We start from the raw sequence: 15,300 nt of genomic DNA, 5'->3' as shown, positions 1-15,300 counted from the left end.
TGCGGGGAGGAACTGAGCTTATTTTCCTCGTCGTTACATACCCGACAACTGCCTCAGAACTTGGCAGCAGTACAAGCCTGAGGAATATTTGCTTCAGAATGAATCTTCTCTTCACAGAAAAGATTTAGAGGTGGGAAGAGACACGATGCTGGTTTTCAGAGCAGACTGAGCCTATAAAGTCTTTTAAATGTCAGCAGAGATCTTAAGGCAAGGCTTAGTCACCGAGCCAGCATGTCTGTGCAAACGACTTCTTCCCAGAGGAGCTCACCACAGTGTTCAACTACTCGGGCTCACAATTTTCCATTAGTCCCAATTGTGATGAGGTAGGTTTTCTGTTTGCTTGTTTGTGTGTTAGAAAAAAAGAGGTCAGGTAGAAGAGTTCCTAAAACAGGGAACTGATACATTAATAGAGCCGTAGGGCTGTTATGAGTGGTCCTTCCTTGGATGGCTCACTTGAGGGCTTCTAGCCCCTGTAATGCTACCAGGACCAGGATGATCAAAACCCAGTGAGGGTCTGACTCCACTCAGTTTGGCGAGGTCATGCCAGGCTTGCTTGCTCAGCAGTAAAAAGGATGCCCCTGATCTTTGCTGCCATTCTCCCCCTAACAGTGAAAATAATGGCATTTTCAGCAAGGAGTAGGGACGAGTGAATTACATAATTTTCCCCTCCTTGCTTTGCTGAAGGTCATAAGGATTCCGAAGTCAGCCTGCGTTTGAACTGCTGAAGCTGAGAGGGAGAGGAAAAAAAGTGCCATCTGTTTATTTTGTGTCTGGGCTGACTCCTTGTCTGTGAAATAATCCCTGTAAATTAAGCCTATTGCAGCAGCCACACCTTCTATTTCAAAGCCAAAAACTCAGTCTGTGTTTCAGTAACTAACAAGCTAAAGAACACTGCAGGTTATTGACCTAAGGCAATATTGGTCTCTCTTTCCAAGCTTTTTATGATTCCCCGAATGTACCAAAGACCTGACTTGAACATATGCACCATGTCTGTGAAGTCACTCCTTAATATGGGGGAAAATAATGACACCTTTCTTCATTTTCCGGTCAAACTTACTGAATCTGCTTCAGAGAAGCAAAACAATTACAAGGCCTAAGGGGAAAGTACCTGCTGAGGAATTATTGGAGAGACCAGAAAATGCCCCCACCCCACCCCCATATACTGAAAACGCCCGTGTCTGAGTGAAGCTCCAATGAGGGAACATAACAGAGAATACCAGACAGAGCCTGAAGGAAGAGGGGGAAAAGACCCAGCGAATTATACACATTTCAGAGGAGTCATTCCCTGTTGAGAGTTAGAAGACAGCCAGCGATATGGTACCATCTATAGAATGCCGCCGCTGGCTTGGCCTGTTCAGTGTGGGAAGAGGTGCTCGTCACTCGTTGTTCCCCGCCCCGGAGGCTAGCTAGGGAGTGCGTGGCTGTTCCAGTAAAGGTTTTCTACCCGGGCCCGGCATGGAAAATTTTGGTTTTACAGGAAACCCTTAACAAGGGCTCAAGATGGGATAGGGCAGTGGAGAAGGAACTCCAGGGCACCTGTATTTCCCCTCCCGTGCCCTACTCTAGACCTTTTTCCTCTGGGACTCAGGGACCGGGCCTCCAAGGTTGCCAGTCTTTGCTCTGCTTACCACCTGCAAGCCGCCACCACACCCTTTCCGGAAGCCTTCAAACCACAGCGATAAACCCTTCAAAAGATGGGCCAGGCTCCAATTTGTTGAACAACTGTGTTACAATGTCAACCTCTAGGCACTGTGGCACCCAACGCTAAAGGTGAAAAAAATGTCCAGAATTAGTTCAATTTCTCCTCCCTGGCTCCCTTACTCTAACCCACTCCAGAGAAAAGCACAGAAGGTACAAGGTAATTTCTAGACTGTCTTCTCTCCAGCCCAGATGAAGCGGCAAAGATATCCAAGAGCGAAAAATTGGGTGGAGCCCAAGCCTCTCTGATGTGGCTACTTCCCTATCGCCCATTTCCCAACTCAAGTCCCAAGGCCCTAGCAGAACTCCATGAAAGGTTAACAAAGAAAGGGATCCCATGCCTTCAATCCCATGAATACATGTCTTGTGCATCTGTATTCCAGCCGTTAGAACTTGATCTTTGCTTTGCATACCTTCTCTCTCCATCAGTCTAATTAATGTGATTCACAAGAATTCACTAACCCCCAAATTCAACACCCTTAAGAAGACTGGCTTATCCGTCATAAGCTTAAGATCCTACAGTCACCATGAGAGGGTGGAATGTGGCTCATTTTTGAGCTTTTTTTTTTTTTTTTTTTGTCCCTGAACCCACAGAAAGGTTCCAGGTGCCTATGGTCAAGGTAAAAACCAAAAGCATTTCTTCAGAGTGCTGTGAACCAGAACTAGCTTCTTAAACACACACTCCTTTCCCCGCAGTCTCTGTGGCTCAGCATACCATTTCCAGCTTCCACAATAATCTTGGGCCTTGGCAAAAGAAAGGCAGCTAAATCTGAGATGTGTCACAAGGCCATTGGCTCAAGAGCAAGAATATCTAAACACAAACCAAAGCGAGAGCAGCAGGCCAGCATTTCCGCAGATTCTCTTTGGCTCTGGTAGTTGCAAAGCACTGACGGCCTAAAGATAACCCAAGTATCTACGAAGGGTCACTTTTAAATAGTAGCTTTAATACCACCAGTCACTTCAGAAGTATTTCCTTCTAGAGCCTGCTTCCATCCACATTGGCGTGCCAAGCATGCCCAACAATGGCAACCCGCTGAAGAGATGAAAGCCCAGAAGGAAATGGAAAGAGTCCCGAAGGGGAACAGACAACTCCCAACATGCTGTGATTCTATTCTGTGCCCACACTGGGCTGCTGAGAACGAATAAGCTAGCAAAGAGGCATCGTGTAGAAGTGATCCACTGCCAATCATTGGGGATTAAAAGAACTGGTAGAAAATTCAAGAAGTCGTTTAACTCAGGGCCTCCCCTTTCTGACACTGAGGCAGCATAAACCATGGATGGCTGTCATCCAGAGTTTTTTAGAACAGCCTATCCCTCTGAGAGAAAACTTGATCTCTCAGTCTACTGGACCACACTTTGGCTGAGCAAGGAGAACTGTATGGAATCTTCACCACATACTGTACAGCCACCTGTGGCCACCCACTAACCACAGAAGTGCCAAACAGAAGTGCTGAGACGAGCCTGCCGCTTTTTTTTTTCTTCCTGTTAAGCCAGGGCCAAAGTTCCCAAGATCTTCCTTAACACCACTAAAATCCACCCAGCCCCTCACCTATCCACTGAGTGAGCCCACACTGTCCCAAACGGCAGTCAGCCAGTGGCTGGTGTACAAGGGACAGGTGCTCAGTGGGCTATTTTCAGTTGCTATCAGCTCAATCGGGAGCTGCACATGCTCAGTAGTCAGGCAAGTTTTGGTTGCATTTCAAACTCCGGGCAGCCAAGAGACATACACCTTTCACAGCTGCCAGGGCAACCAGCTGCCCAGTGCTCCTCCCAAGACGGGAGCAATGAAAACAGTGTAACCTGGTCAGCCAACACGCCAGTGAGCAAGCTGTACCTCTTGTCTCACTGCCTGGGTTATTCTGAGCTGGGCTTATTGACACTCCATGGCAACACTGGAACAAAGGGCCAGCTAGAGGGATTTAAATGTCTCGAAAAAGTTGCTAGAAAAGTCAGCAGCTCAGGGATCTGCTTTCATAATAAAAGTAGCAGTGGAATTATTACTCAATTCGTGTTGTTTGCTGCTGCTGCTGCTATTATTATTTGTAAACCACCTTAAGTGCCAAAGGTCTACTCTGTGAACTCAGGTTTGCTTTTTTGTTTTGTTTCCTTGTTGGCCACCATTCTGTTGATAGTTGGGATGACTTTGAAAAGGCAGTGCGTGGGCCTGCCTAGAGCAACACTGCAGGACGGGATTTTCTCATCCCTTAACCTCTTTTCTTGCCATGCCCTGTGATCCACTTCTACCACACAACTCTTCCAAAACACACAAGCTGCCCCCGATTATTCTTTCAAGAGCTCTCACTGCCTTTGGGCAGAGGCCCTGCCAGGCTAGTAGCACCCCAGCTTTCAACCCAAATCCCTCCACCAAACTGCTCTGGCTGTGCTGAACTGCCTCAGTGGCATCCTCCATCTCCCCACCTCTCTGGGCTCGGCTCTTGCCCTAGCTAAAGAGCCCTTCTCAGTCCTTTCTTTGCTGTTCTGATGCTTGCTCATTCTTCCCAACCTTGCCTCCCTGGGCCGATGTCCACAACCCCAGCCCAGTGTGACATGAAGGCCTCCTCGTCGGCACTCCCAGGGCTGTGCTGCATAGCCTCTGCCTCATCCAACTAGACTGTGAATCCTTGACAGCAGGAACCACTTCTAGTTATGCTGACATCACCAGTGCCTGCCAGTGTACTCACGCTAATTGACCAATCGAAAGAAAGTAAGACTGTCTTGTAAGTGATTCTCTTCCCCCAAACTCAGGCCTTTGAGAGGATGTGCTCTCTTATCTCTCCTCAGCCCAGATCAGTTCCTGTCTCTAATAATATCTTTTTTTATATCACAACAATAGTTCTTGTTGTAGTCAACATTATTTATTCATTCATTTTTCAAATATTCATTGACTGCCGACTACATGCCAGGCACTGACTTAGACACTGGGATAAAATGATAGACACCACAAAGTTCCAGCCTCTCACACTCTAGGGCTCGCTCTGCACATAGTGCCTACGGTTCCTTAAAACTACCTGGTATGCTCTCCATCGTGCTGCTACGGTAACAGACCGAGAGGTGAAATATTGTAACACACACACACACACACACACACACACACACACACACATGTAAAGGGGAAGACAATGGCTCATGTGTTTGACTTCTGTCTCTCCTGAGAGAGGCCTGATTCCTATGCATGCCTAAGAGCCTTCCCTTCAGAAGACACTCTTTCACTAACAACACCATTTAACTATCAAAAACGACCCTAACCCTTTGCGAAACTGACATGAAGCCTATGAACTATGACATGATGTTAAACATACAGAGAAGCCATGACTCTGTAACGCTACATGGCACTCTGCAGTATTATGTGCATCTCAGGAGTCAAATTCTAAACAATCCAGGATGTGGGTTGTTGTGGGTGTTTTAGTTTCCTATCCAGTCTTTCATTTACAACTTTCCTGAATGAATCCGATTATTGTTTCATTCAAATTGGCTTGGTGTAGGTATCAGAATTCAGAAGACAAAACAAATGCAGAAAAGAATTCATAAAAGAGGTCATTTGTTCCTCCAAATCACCATTTGCTGAAGAAATGCAGGCAAAGTTTTGTGGGGTTTTTTAAAGGTGAATTTTCCTACCCCCTTTCCAAGGGGAATTTCTCACTCTTCCTCCTCTTCCTTCTCTCCTTCCCACATCCCCCAAACATACATATCCTAGGGAAGACCATGCTCTGCTCTCACCCATAACAAAGAATTAGATGGAGCATGATGTGGGTCTGGGAAACACCCTGGTCTGCAGAGCTCAGATTCAGCTGATTAGAATCAGGCGGCAGCTGTTCCAGTGTTACGACCAAGGATGAGAAGGCACAAGTGTCAACTTCACTCTTCCTGTTTTCAAATCACTAGCTTGGAGAGAGAGAATGCTCAGGCTACATGAAGTTGTGAAAAAAGTAAAGGTTCTAAGCCAGCTGTGTTTGAAAATATGCAGGTTAGTTGTCAGTGCTTTCACCTGAGGACAACTGGGACTTCTGGGCAGTGAACTCTTGGGAGCAGACTGGAGCTATGTTTGTTAAACTATGGATTAGGACACCATTTGTAGGTAATGCGATTTAGTGGTTCAAGACAAGATTTCTTTCTTTCTTTTTAAGTGAAATAAAATTGAACAGGATTAAAAAAAAAAAGGAAGACATAGGAGTACACTAAACATAGTAAGAGTAATTACTGTTTCATGAAATTTTCATTTCAGATGTGTACAGGTCCTACTCTAAAATGTTTCTAAATGTAGATGCACTGGGTCTAACTCTAAAATGTCTCTTACTATGAGTCACAGTGAAAAGTGTGAAAGCCACCCCACCCTGTGTCTTACACTATTTTGGAATCGACATAAGTTCTGAGTAATTATGACTATTTCATATAATCATTATCTATGGAAGCTTGCCTGAGGTCATGCTGGGCTGCAGAGGGAAGTTTCAGAAGACAGTTAGCAGTGTTCGGGGAGTTACAAATTAATTTTTAAATGTCTTTTGTTTGCGTTACTGTTTACTTCTTTTGAAGAGCAGAAGTTGCTTAAAGGGTTCCTGGACCCGTGTGTGTGCATGCACATCTCTGAACATCAACAAGCAATTCAATTCTGACTTTATCTACCCAGAGATAGAATCAGATTCCACAGGTAAAGGGCTTGGTCCCACAAGACCACCTTCCTCTTCAGACTCTAATTCAAGCCCAGATTGTTTCTTGTGCTTCTGACTGATGGGCTATAAATCAGATTCCCATGACTCCTTCCTTGGGTTTGATTAATTTGCTAGAATAGCTCACTCACGGAACTCGGGAAAACCTGTTCACTCACTAGATTACTGATTTATTTAGGATATGCATCAATAACCAGATGAAGAGAAACATAGGGCAAGGTCCCACACGACAGAGTTTATGTCCTTATAGAGGGTAGTATTCACCATGGTGGCACATGGATACATTCTAGTTCCCCAACGTGGAAACTCTCTTAAAACAGACCCACAAGCTTTTATGGGGTCTTATGGAGACTTCGTTACATTGTCATGATTGACTAAGTCATTGGCCATGGGCGAATGATTCAACCTCAATTTCCCTCTCCCCTCCCTGGAAATCGGGGTTTGTAACTGAAAGCTCCAATGCTCTAACCACATGGTTGGCTCCTACCTCTTAGGTGGGGTCCAAAAGTCACCTCATTAACATAACTAGAAATGCCACTGTTGCTCTCATCACTTAGGAAATTCCAAGGGGTTTGGGATCTGAGGATGAAGACCAAATATACCTGAGAAATATATTTTGGTCATCTAAATGATTATAAATCACAATATTGCAGTTGTATGTAAGACATTTCTACAAATCTTCTGCTTCACTATTTTTCCATTAAGAGATGTCATCATCCATCCTCTCACTTGAGACCTATCTTTGTGTGTGTGTGTGTGTGTGTGTGTGTGTGTGTGTGTGTGTGTGTGTGTGTGTGTGTGTGAAGCTTAGAAGCTATTGCACTGCTAACTCACTGTTGACCACAATGAATTCATTTAATGAGCTTGGGTCCTGGATTTGTTTTCCCTTCTGTTCAATACTTGACTTTGAATTTTCAGAATCCTTTCCACTCCCCACTGCTACCCGTCTCTCATATAAATATGCACTGAATAGGAACATTTTCTTGTATCTACTGGTGGGGGGGTGGGGACTGGATGTGACTTTAGTTTACCCACAGCTGAAACAAACATTCTCTGGGAAAGAAAAGATAAAAGGAAGCTTTGTCACAGCTCACCTTGCATCAAATAACACACCATCATTCGGTTAGATAAGAAAACATGACAAAAAAGCAGTATCTTAAAAGTATACAGCTTCATCAGATATTTACATTTTAGGTCCTACTAGAGGCAAATAGCTCAGTACATCTCATCTCTCGCCCCCAAAAGTCTTTCATTTGATGATGGGTCAATGAAAAAGATTTGTTCTGAACCAAAGGGATAAATTATAGTAATGAGAACTGAGAACAACAAATTTAATACTGAGACATTTCTCTTACATTCGTTCACCCTTCAAGAACTTCCTGAATCCTCAATAATGAGAAATTCAAAGAAAGGCTTATTCTGTTCTTCCCCCCAAGTGGCAAAGAGGGGCACCTTTGTGGTCTCAAACAAAAGGTCTATTGAAGTTATCCCCTTCCTTCCCTCATTGGGTAATTGGGCTGGAAAGTCTGAGTGACGATGGCTTTGGAAATACCAAAATCAAGTCAACCCTGAAAATAATTTAGGACTTAGCAATCTTGTCTAGGACAGGCCAAAATCTTTTGCAGCAGAAACTCTACAAAAGTCCAGCTTTCCTTACTGTAATAAAATCTAACCATGGCTTGCAAATTTTATAAACTATGGGTCATCTTAGCTCTGAAATCTTTCTGAGGAAGCACTACTCCATTTTAAGTATTTGTCATGGTCACCAACTGCAAATGCTCACAGGGACAAAGGGAAAGACAGACATGGAGGTTCTGGAACAAAAATGGACTTCTCCCTGGTGGCATAATAGCAGCATTAGAGCGTGATTAGTCTTATTAATGGGAAGGAAAAGGAAGGTTATACGGGTAATTAGGACTCAAGTACTCTTCTCTGTGAGAGCAAATAAAACTCTTCCTGCAGCTAGAGTTGTATATATAATAAGCATGAAAAATGAATACTGGCATGAGAGACAAGATAAATAAAAAACACAAACCCAGGTGAAAGGGCCTCGTCATTTGTTATTACAGTATCTCACTTCAGCCTTCCAAACAGACTGGATTCAGCTGGATTCTAGCATGCACCAGATATAATGTGAATGTGGATACAGCTAACTTAGGGTACCAGAAAAACACAAAATTCTGAAGAAGACTGAATGATAATGACTGAAACTACTGAACACCATTCCTCAATGTATATCATAACTTTCTTTGGCTGTGTAACCTTAAGCAAGAATTTTAACCCGTTCAAAAGCACTCATTCGGGTAATCATGAGGATTATGGGAAAAATGCATATAAATAAAGCAGTTAGCCCAACTAACTTGGCACATATAATTTGGCACATATTAACCACTCCAAAAATATTATCTATAATCATCAAAGAGGTTGTTACAGTCAGCAGTGTTTTCCAAACTTATTTGGTCTTTTTTTGCCCCCAGCATTTAGGATGCCATAAAAGTTGAAAAATGTTCTAAAGTATACTCACAGTAGACAAACTCTACCAAAATCACTGTTTGGAGCCTATTATTTGAAGTGTTAACACTATTTCTAGTCAATATTTAAGAGACATTTGGGAGTAATTGAAGACAATGGGAAAAAAACATTAAAAAAAATTTTTTTTAATGGACTAAGAAGAATATACTTAGTACCCAATGAGATATTAGAACAAAATCTCTATGACTTTATTTATAGCCCAAAAATGCCATCTAGCTTCACTGAAACAGCTAATAAGGTGCCTAGCTGCTCTGCAAACATCAAACATGGGTCTATTTCCATTTAAACCTGGTATTCTGAAGCTCTGAACTCGACAATCTATGGATGGAGCTTGTATAAAGATTTCATTTATCTGCCCTATTTTTCACCACTTTTGGTTAAGTATCTTGTACTTAACATTTGTTTTATGATTAATGTTGAGTATACAGGTATATTACAATTAGGGGTTCTTGGTGTTTTGTTTCTTTTTAATTTCTAGTAAATATATAAAAATAAAGAGTATTTTCAGAGAATATGCTATTGACAGTTAACAAGGAGTTGAGTCATAGAGGGAAGATATGACTAAGGCAACAGCTATTATGATTAGAGCACTCTAGGTGGTAGCACTCACTGGATAGTCTATTTAAAAAAAAAAAAAAAAACCTACTGCAACTAAAGGATGATGTGTTCTGTCCCTAACTTATAAACATTGTAGTGGTGGTGGTATACTAAATAGCAAAACCTCAGTGGCAAACCATTTTCATTTCAGCCAAACTAACTGGTTTCATCCAACCAGTTCTGAGGTGTGATCACAAAATACAGTGACTGCTGCTGCCGAGTGCTATCCAACGAAAAGGCAGAAATGTTCAAAATGGGAAGCGGCAGAGAGAACCTTATAACAGTGTGTGACAAATTTTAGTTTGTTCGGTGCAGTCAGTTGGGTGTGAGCTACGGTTGAGAGAAGCTGTGTTTTAAAGTGTGCCATGATTCATGGATCACAAACAATGCATTAACAGGAAATGGGCAAACAGTTTCCGACTTCATCATGACAATGCTCTGTGTCACACATGACTTCTGGTACAGCAGTTTCTGTCAAATAAAAATATTTTGGTGTGTCCGCATCCACCTTATTCACCGGATCTGACACCATGCGACTTCTGGCTCTCCCCCAAAGTCAAAATGACCATGAAAGGTAAACATTTTTAATCTATTCAGGATATGGAGGCAGCCATGACAGCGTTAACTAAAGACACCCATGAAAGAGGACTTCCAGAACTGCTTCAGAAAGTGGCAAGAACAATGGGATAAGTGTGTTTGAAGCGAGGGGGAGTATTTTGAGGGGGTTTAATGGCAATGTGTCTTTTACTGTAATAATTTTTTTTTAATTTAAACAGTCACCATATTTTTTTATCACACCTCATAAATCTTCACTGTGGTACTAAGAAGACATTTGCTGGATTCTTTGGGCAGCGTAAGAGCTAAAAGCAGAAAGAAAAAAAAAAGAGCTAATGGCATGGTTATAAATATTGTTCCATAAATGTCCTTGTCCCCTTCTATTTTCCCCATTCTTTCTCCACCTCTCTTTCTCTATTCATACTCCATTTCCACCTCAATTTCTCCTACACACACTTTTTTCTATCATGCCTACACCATAGATCTGCCCATGATATCGAATAAAACCCAAAGGAACTGTTTAATACCACACAGAACTGATACTACCTAGAAAAAGTCATGGAATTTTGAGAGACTTTATGCCACGATATTCTTTAGATTTTTTTTATAGTGGTCATAATGTTTAACAATTAAAAAGATGAAAAATTCTAGAAACTTGCCTGTTATGTCTCTAGGCATTGTCAAATGTCCCGGGGGTGGTGGGTGGTGGGGGTGGGGAGGGAGTTCATGTCCCCCAGCTGAGAACTATTCTTAATCCATTAAATCTTTCCAGCCCATTTCTTCTTATTAATTTCTTCAACCTAGAACCCAACCTCTCTTCTGGTTAAAACACCTCCAATTCCTTTAAACTGGCCATGCAGGATCTTTATTTCATATCCTCTTGACACTAATTAAAATCACTACAATATCATTGAAATGCTTTTAACAACATTATGTAGAGGAGAATCTATACTATAGATACCTAAATTGATTTGCAACAGCACTGTCCAATAGAAACTTAATGTAAGTCCTATTATGTAATATCGCATAATGTAACATTATTACCTAACAGGAAAAAACCTAGATGACCTTGGGTAGGGCAATAACTTTTTAGAGGCACAGTCCATGAAAAAAATAATAAGGTAGACTTCATTAAAATTAAAAATTGCTCTGTGAAAGACAATGTCAAGAGAATGAGAAGACAAGACACAGGCTGGGAGAAAATATAAGCAAAAGACACATTTGATAAAGGAGTGTTATCTAAAATATACAAAAACCTCAAAAATAAGAAAACAATCTGATTAAAAAAAGAGCCAAAGGTCTTAACAGACACCTCACCAAAGAAGATATACAAATGGCAAAGTAAGGCTATGAAAGGATGCTTCACATCACCTGTCATCAGGGAAATGCAAAATAAAACGACAAGACACCGCTACACACCTATGTTAATGGCCGAAATCCAGAACACTGACAACACCAAATGCTGGCAGGGATGTAGAGCAGCAGGAATTGCATTCGTTACTGGTGGGAATGCATAATGGTGCAGCCACTTTGGAAGACAGTTTGGCAGTGTCTTACACAATTAAACATATTCCACCATAGAATCTAGTAATCACAATTCTTGGTGTTTACCCAAAGGAGCAGAAAATTATGTCCACACAAAAACCTGCACATGAGTGTTTATAGCAACTTTATTCATAATTTCCAAAACCTGGAAGCAATCAAGATGTTCCTTCAGTAGGTCAACAGATAAACTGTGGTCCATCCAGACAATGGAATATTATTCAGTGCTAAGAATAAATGAGTTATGAAGCCATGAAAATATATCGAAGAACTTTAAATGCATATCAATAAGTGAAAGAAGCCATTTGAAAAGACTACACACTGCATCATTCCAATGATATAACATTCTGGAAAAGGCAAAACTATGGAGGCAGTAAAAAGATCTGTGGTTGCTATTAATTAAGGGTGGCAGGGGAACGGATAAACAGGTGGAGCACAAAAAATTTCTAGAGCAATGAAATGCTCTGTATGGTATTATAATGGTGGATATATGTCATTATATATCTGTCCAAACCCACAGAATGTACAACACCAAGAGTGAACCCTAAGGTAAACTATGGACTTTGGGTGATTATGATGTGTCAATGTAGGTTCATCAATTATAACAAATGTACCATTTTGATGGGGGAATGTTGATAATGGGGGAGGCTATGCATGTGGGGGGGGTATAAGAAATCTGTACTTCACTCTCAATTTTGCTGTGACCCTAAAAAACTGCATAAAAATATTCTTAATAAAGGGGAGAGGAAGAAAGGAGTGTTATGTTTGACAGGATTAAGAACAAGCTTGTTTACAGCAAATAAAACAATACACAGTACAATCATGTGCCACTTAACGATGGAGTACGTTCTGAGAAATGGGTCCTTAAGTGATTTCATCATTGTGTGAACATCATAGAGTGCGCTTACACAAACCTAGACAGTATAGCCTCTACACACCTAGGCTACATTGTGTAGCCTGTTTGCTCCCAGTCTACAAGCCTGTATACCAGGTTGCTGTATAAACAACACAAGATTAAATCAAGCACAAGAGAAAATGATTCAGTCAAGAGTCGCAGTAAACACAAGATGAGGCTGCTGTCAGTGAGACAGCATACTGTTTTACAGCAAACTTTTATTTTTAAGTAAAAAGAGTAAATACTAAAATAATGATTAAAAATATAGTAAATACATAAACCAGTAACACAGTCGTCGCTTACTATCATTATCAAGTATCATGTACTGTACATAATTGTAAGTGCTGTACTTTTATACGACTGGCAGTGCAGTAGGTTTGTTTATACCAGCAACACCACAAACACGTGCGCAATGTACTATGCTATGACATCACCAGGAGATAGGAATTTTTCAGCTCCATTATCATCTTAGGGAATCACCATAATCTATGCTGTCTGTCCTTGACCGAAATGTCATTATGTGGCACATGACTGTACACTTATCCTACCCCAAATAACTGCGAGTCACTTACCTTCCATACTAAGGGAAGGAAAAGCAATCATCATTAGCACAGGAAGAAGCATCACTCCATCTACCATTGTACAACTGTGGAGGGGAAAAAAGACATACAAGTAAGACAAAAAAATCTAACTGCAAGAGGACAAGTTAAATTAAGCATACCATCTTCAAACTGCCATTCAAGGCCTTTCTTACAAATCCCCCTCACATATGTTGCTTTATTTCTTAGTATATTTAAACATATACCCTTTACACGGATCTAAACAAATCATCTTAAGGAGTTAATCAGGGGTACCTCCTACTGGTGACCACTCTAAGGTGACTTTCTCTGAGTCTATCCTCTCATAAAGAACTCAACAGGGACATGAAAAACTCTCAGCTACAAGGCTAGGCATTCCCAAAGGATTTTAGTTTGGATTTTAGCTTATCCTATCGAATGCAAAATTGGCACTAAATTAAAAACTCCGAGAAGCATGAATAGATTGTTCTAACATGATGTTAAAGATTAAGTGAGCGAATCATTCAAGCCAAATTACTATGTTTGAGCCTTACTTCTCATTTAAAAGGATTGGAGGTAGAGCACCCTACATCATCACATAGCCCAAAAGGAACAACAACAAAAATAACCCTATCACATATCCCTCATCTGTGGCAAAGCAATGCATTCTTACATTAACCTCAAATTTAACAAAGGATAGACACAACCAACATAGGAAGAAATCATGTAAATTTGTAATATGTATATGAAACTATAACAGAGAAAATAAGACACTTGATAAAAATTTCAAGTTGATATTGACCTAAAACTACAGTGGTAGAAGCTCAATTTTCTGAGTCAAAGGACTACAATAGAGAACTTTTCCATTTGAGTAATCCTGAAAATTTTCAGGAATATGACAGTTTAAGTATATTAATTCTTTATTACAAGAAATAATTTATGGGCTGGCCGAGTGGCACATTGGTTAAGAGTTGGCTTGGGATGTCAGCTCTGAGCAGGTTGGCCCTGGTTCTGATCTCATGTGAGGGCTGGTGACGCTGTACCCCCTCTACAGCTAAGACAGTGAACAACAGCTCAACCTGGAGCTGGGCTGCCGTGAGTCATCGGCAACAGTGTAGGCTGCAGGCCCTGAGTGGCCAGCAGCCAGCGCAAGCTGCTGTTAGCCACTGTGAGCAGCCATCCAATGGCCGGTGAGCAACTGCCTCACCCGGAAAGAGTGCAATGATAATATCAACATGGGCCAATGAAGCAACGTCCTCCACAACTAGACTGAAGAACAAAAGGACAGCAAGTTGACTGTTCCCCTCCCCCAATTCCCCAATAAAATCTTAAAAAATAATAATAATAATTTTAAAAAATTAAACCTCTATCTAGTTGTGATTTTCTGCATGGCAAAAGAAGAAAGAAAATTGGTAAAATTCTTTAATGAATAGGTTGGTGTACTATCTTACTCTTAACAGCTTCAAAGCAAAGAGCAAAAGTCCACTGCTGTCTAAGCAGTTTGGAGCGGACACCTTCTGACTCATCGTCTTAAAATCAAATTCTGAGGTTGGTGGTCTGATTGATCATCCCCCATACCCTCATCCTATTTTACCACCTGTCATTTCATAGTGTTCATAATTGTATTTCAGCATATCCCTACTCTAACAGAAAGATGAAGACGGGAGATAAAGGAGATTTTTTTTTATTAAATTATTTTTTATTATGAAATACACATTTTTTAGAATTAGTTTCAGCTGTACAACACAGTGCAATAGTTATACTTTTTACGCCTCGGAGATTTTATGTACCTTATTTTTATATTTTTAAAAGAACATGAAACTTGAGTGAGCTCCCTTGACTGTTATTATCTGTGACATACAAACTGCCTCATTTTGGCCCCCAAGGCCCTCACAACCAGATGAGAGTTCCGCCAATATCATCTCGTCTCTGTGCCTTTCAACATGAACATACGGTTGATTCGCTCTGCTTCAAATGCCCGAGCCTCCTCCTCCATCCCTCTCCTACCCAATTGCTTCCTCCTGTCATTCATGATCTAGCTCAAAAGGAAAACACTTAGTGAAACATCTCTCTATCAGCAGTGATTTCAAACCCCCAGCACTTATTTGTCTATATCAGTCTCTAGCACCAGCCCACTTGTTCCCAAAAGGGTACATGCATCCAACGGTCATGCAAGACAATTCATTGACTTATGGGATGAATGTACAAACATTTTTGCCTTATAAAAAAATGTTTTAATCTAACAGTGCAATAAATAACT

At 41.1% G+C, this 15,300-nt stretch overlaps 1 protein-coding gene across 2 annotated transcripts in view; it reads right to left on the bottom strand.

Annotated features, from left to right (window-relative positions):
* Positions 1-15,300, bottom strand: part of ACVR1 (activin A receptor type 1) — a 100,989-nt gene that overhangs the window by 43,791 nt on the left and 41,898 nt on the right. For both annotated transcript variants that reach the window (XM_019636863.1, XM_019636864.1), the window contains exon 3: positions 13,056-13,129. In XM_019636863.1, coding sequence (XP_019492408.1) covers positions 13,056-13,122 — 67 coding nt within the window. In that variant the 5' untranslated portion in view covers positions 13,123-13,129. The remainder of the gene's footprint in view (positions 1-13,055; positions 13,130-15,300) is intronic.

This window comes from Hipposideros armiger, unplaced genomic scaffold (assembly GCF_001890085.2).
Source record: "Hipposideros armiger isolate ML-2016 unplaced genomic scaffold, ASM189008v1 scaffold_30, whole genome shotgun sequence".
Lineage (NCBI taxonomy): Eukaryota > Metazoa > Chordata > Mammalia > Chiroptera > Hipposideridae > Hipposideros > Hipposideros armiger.
Note: the sequence above shows the minus strand (reverse complement) of the source record. Positions and strands in the feature narration are given on the sequence as shown.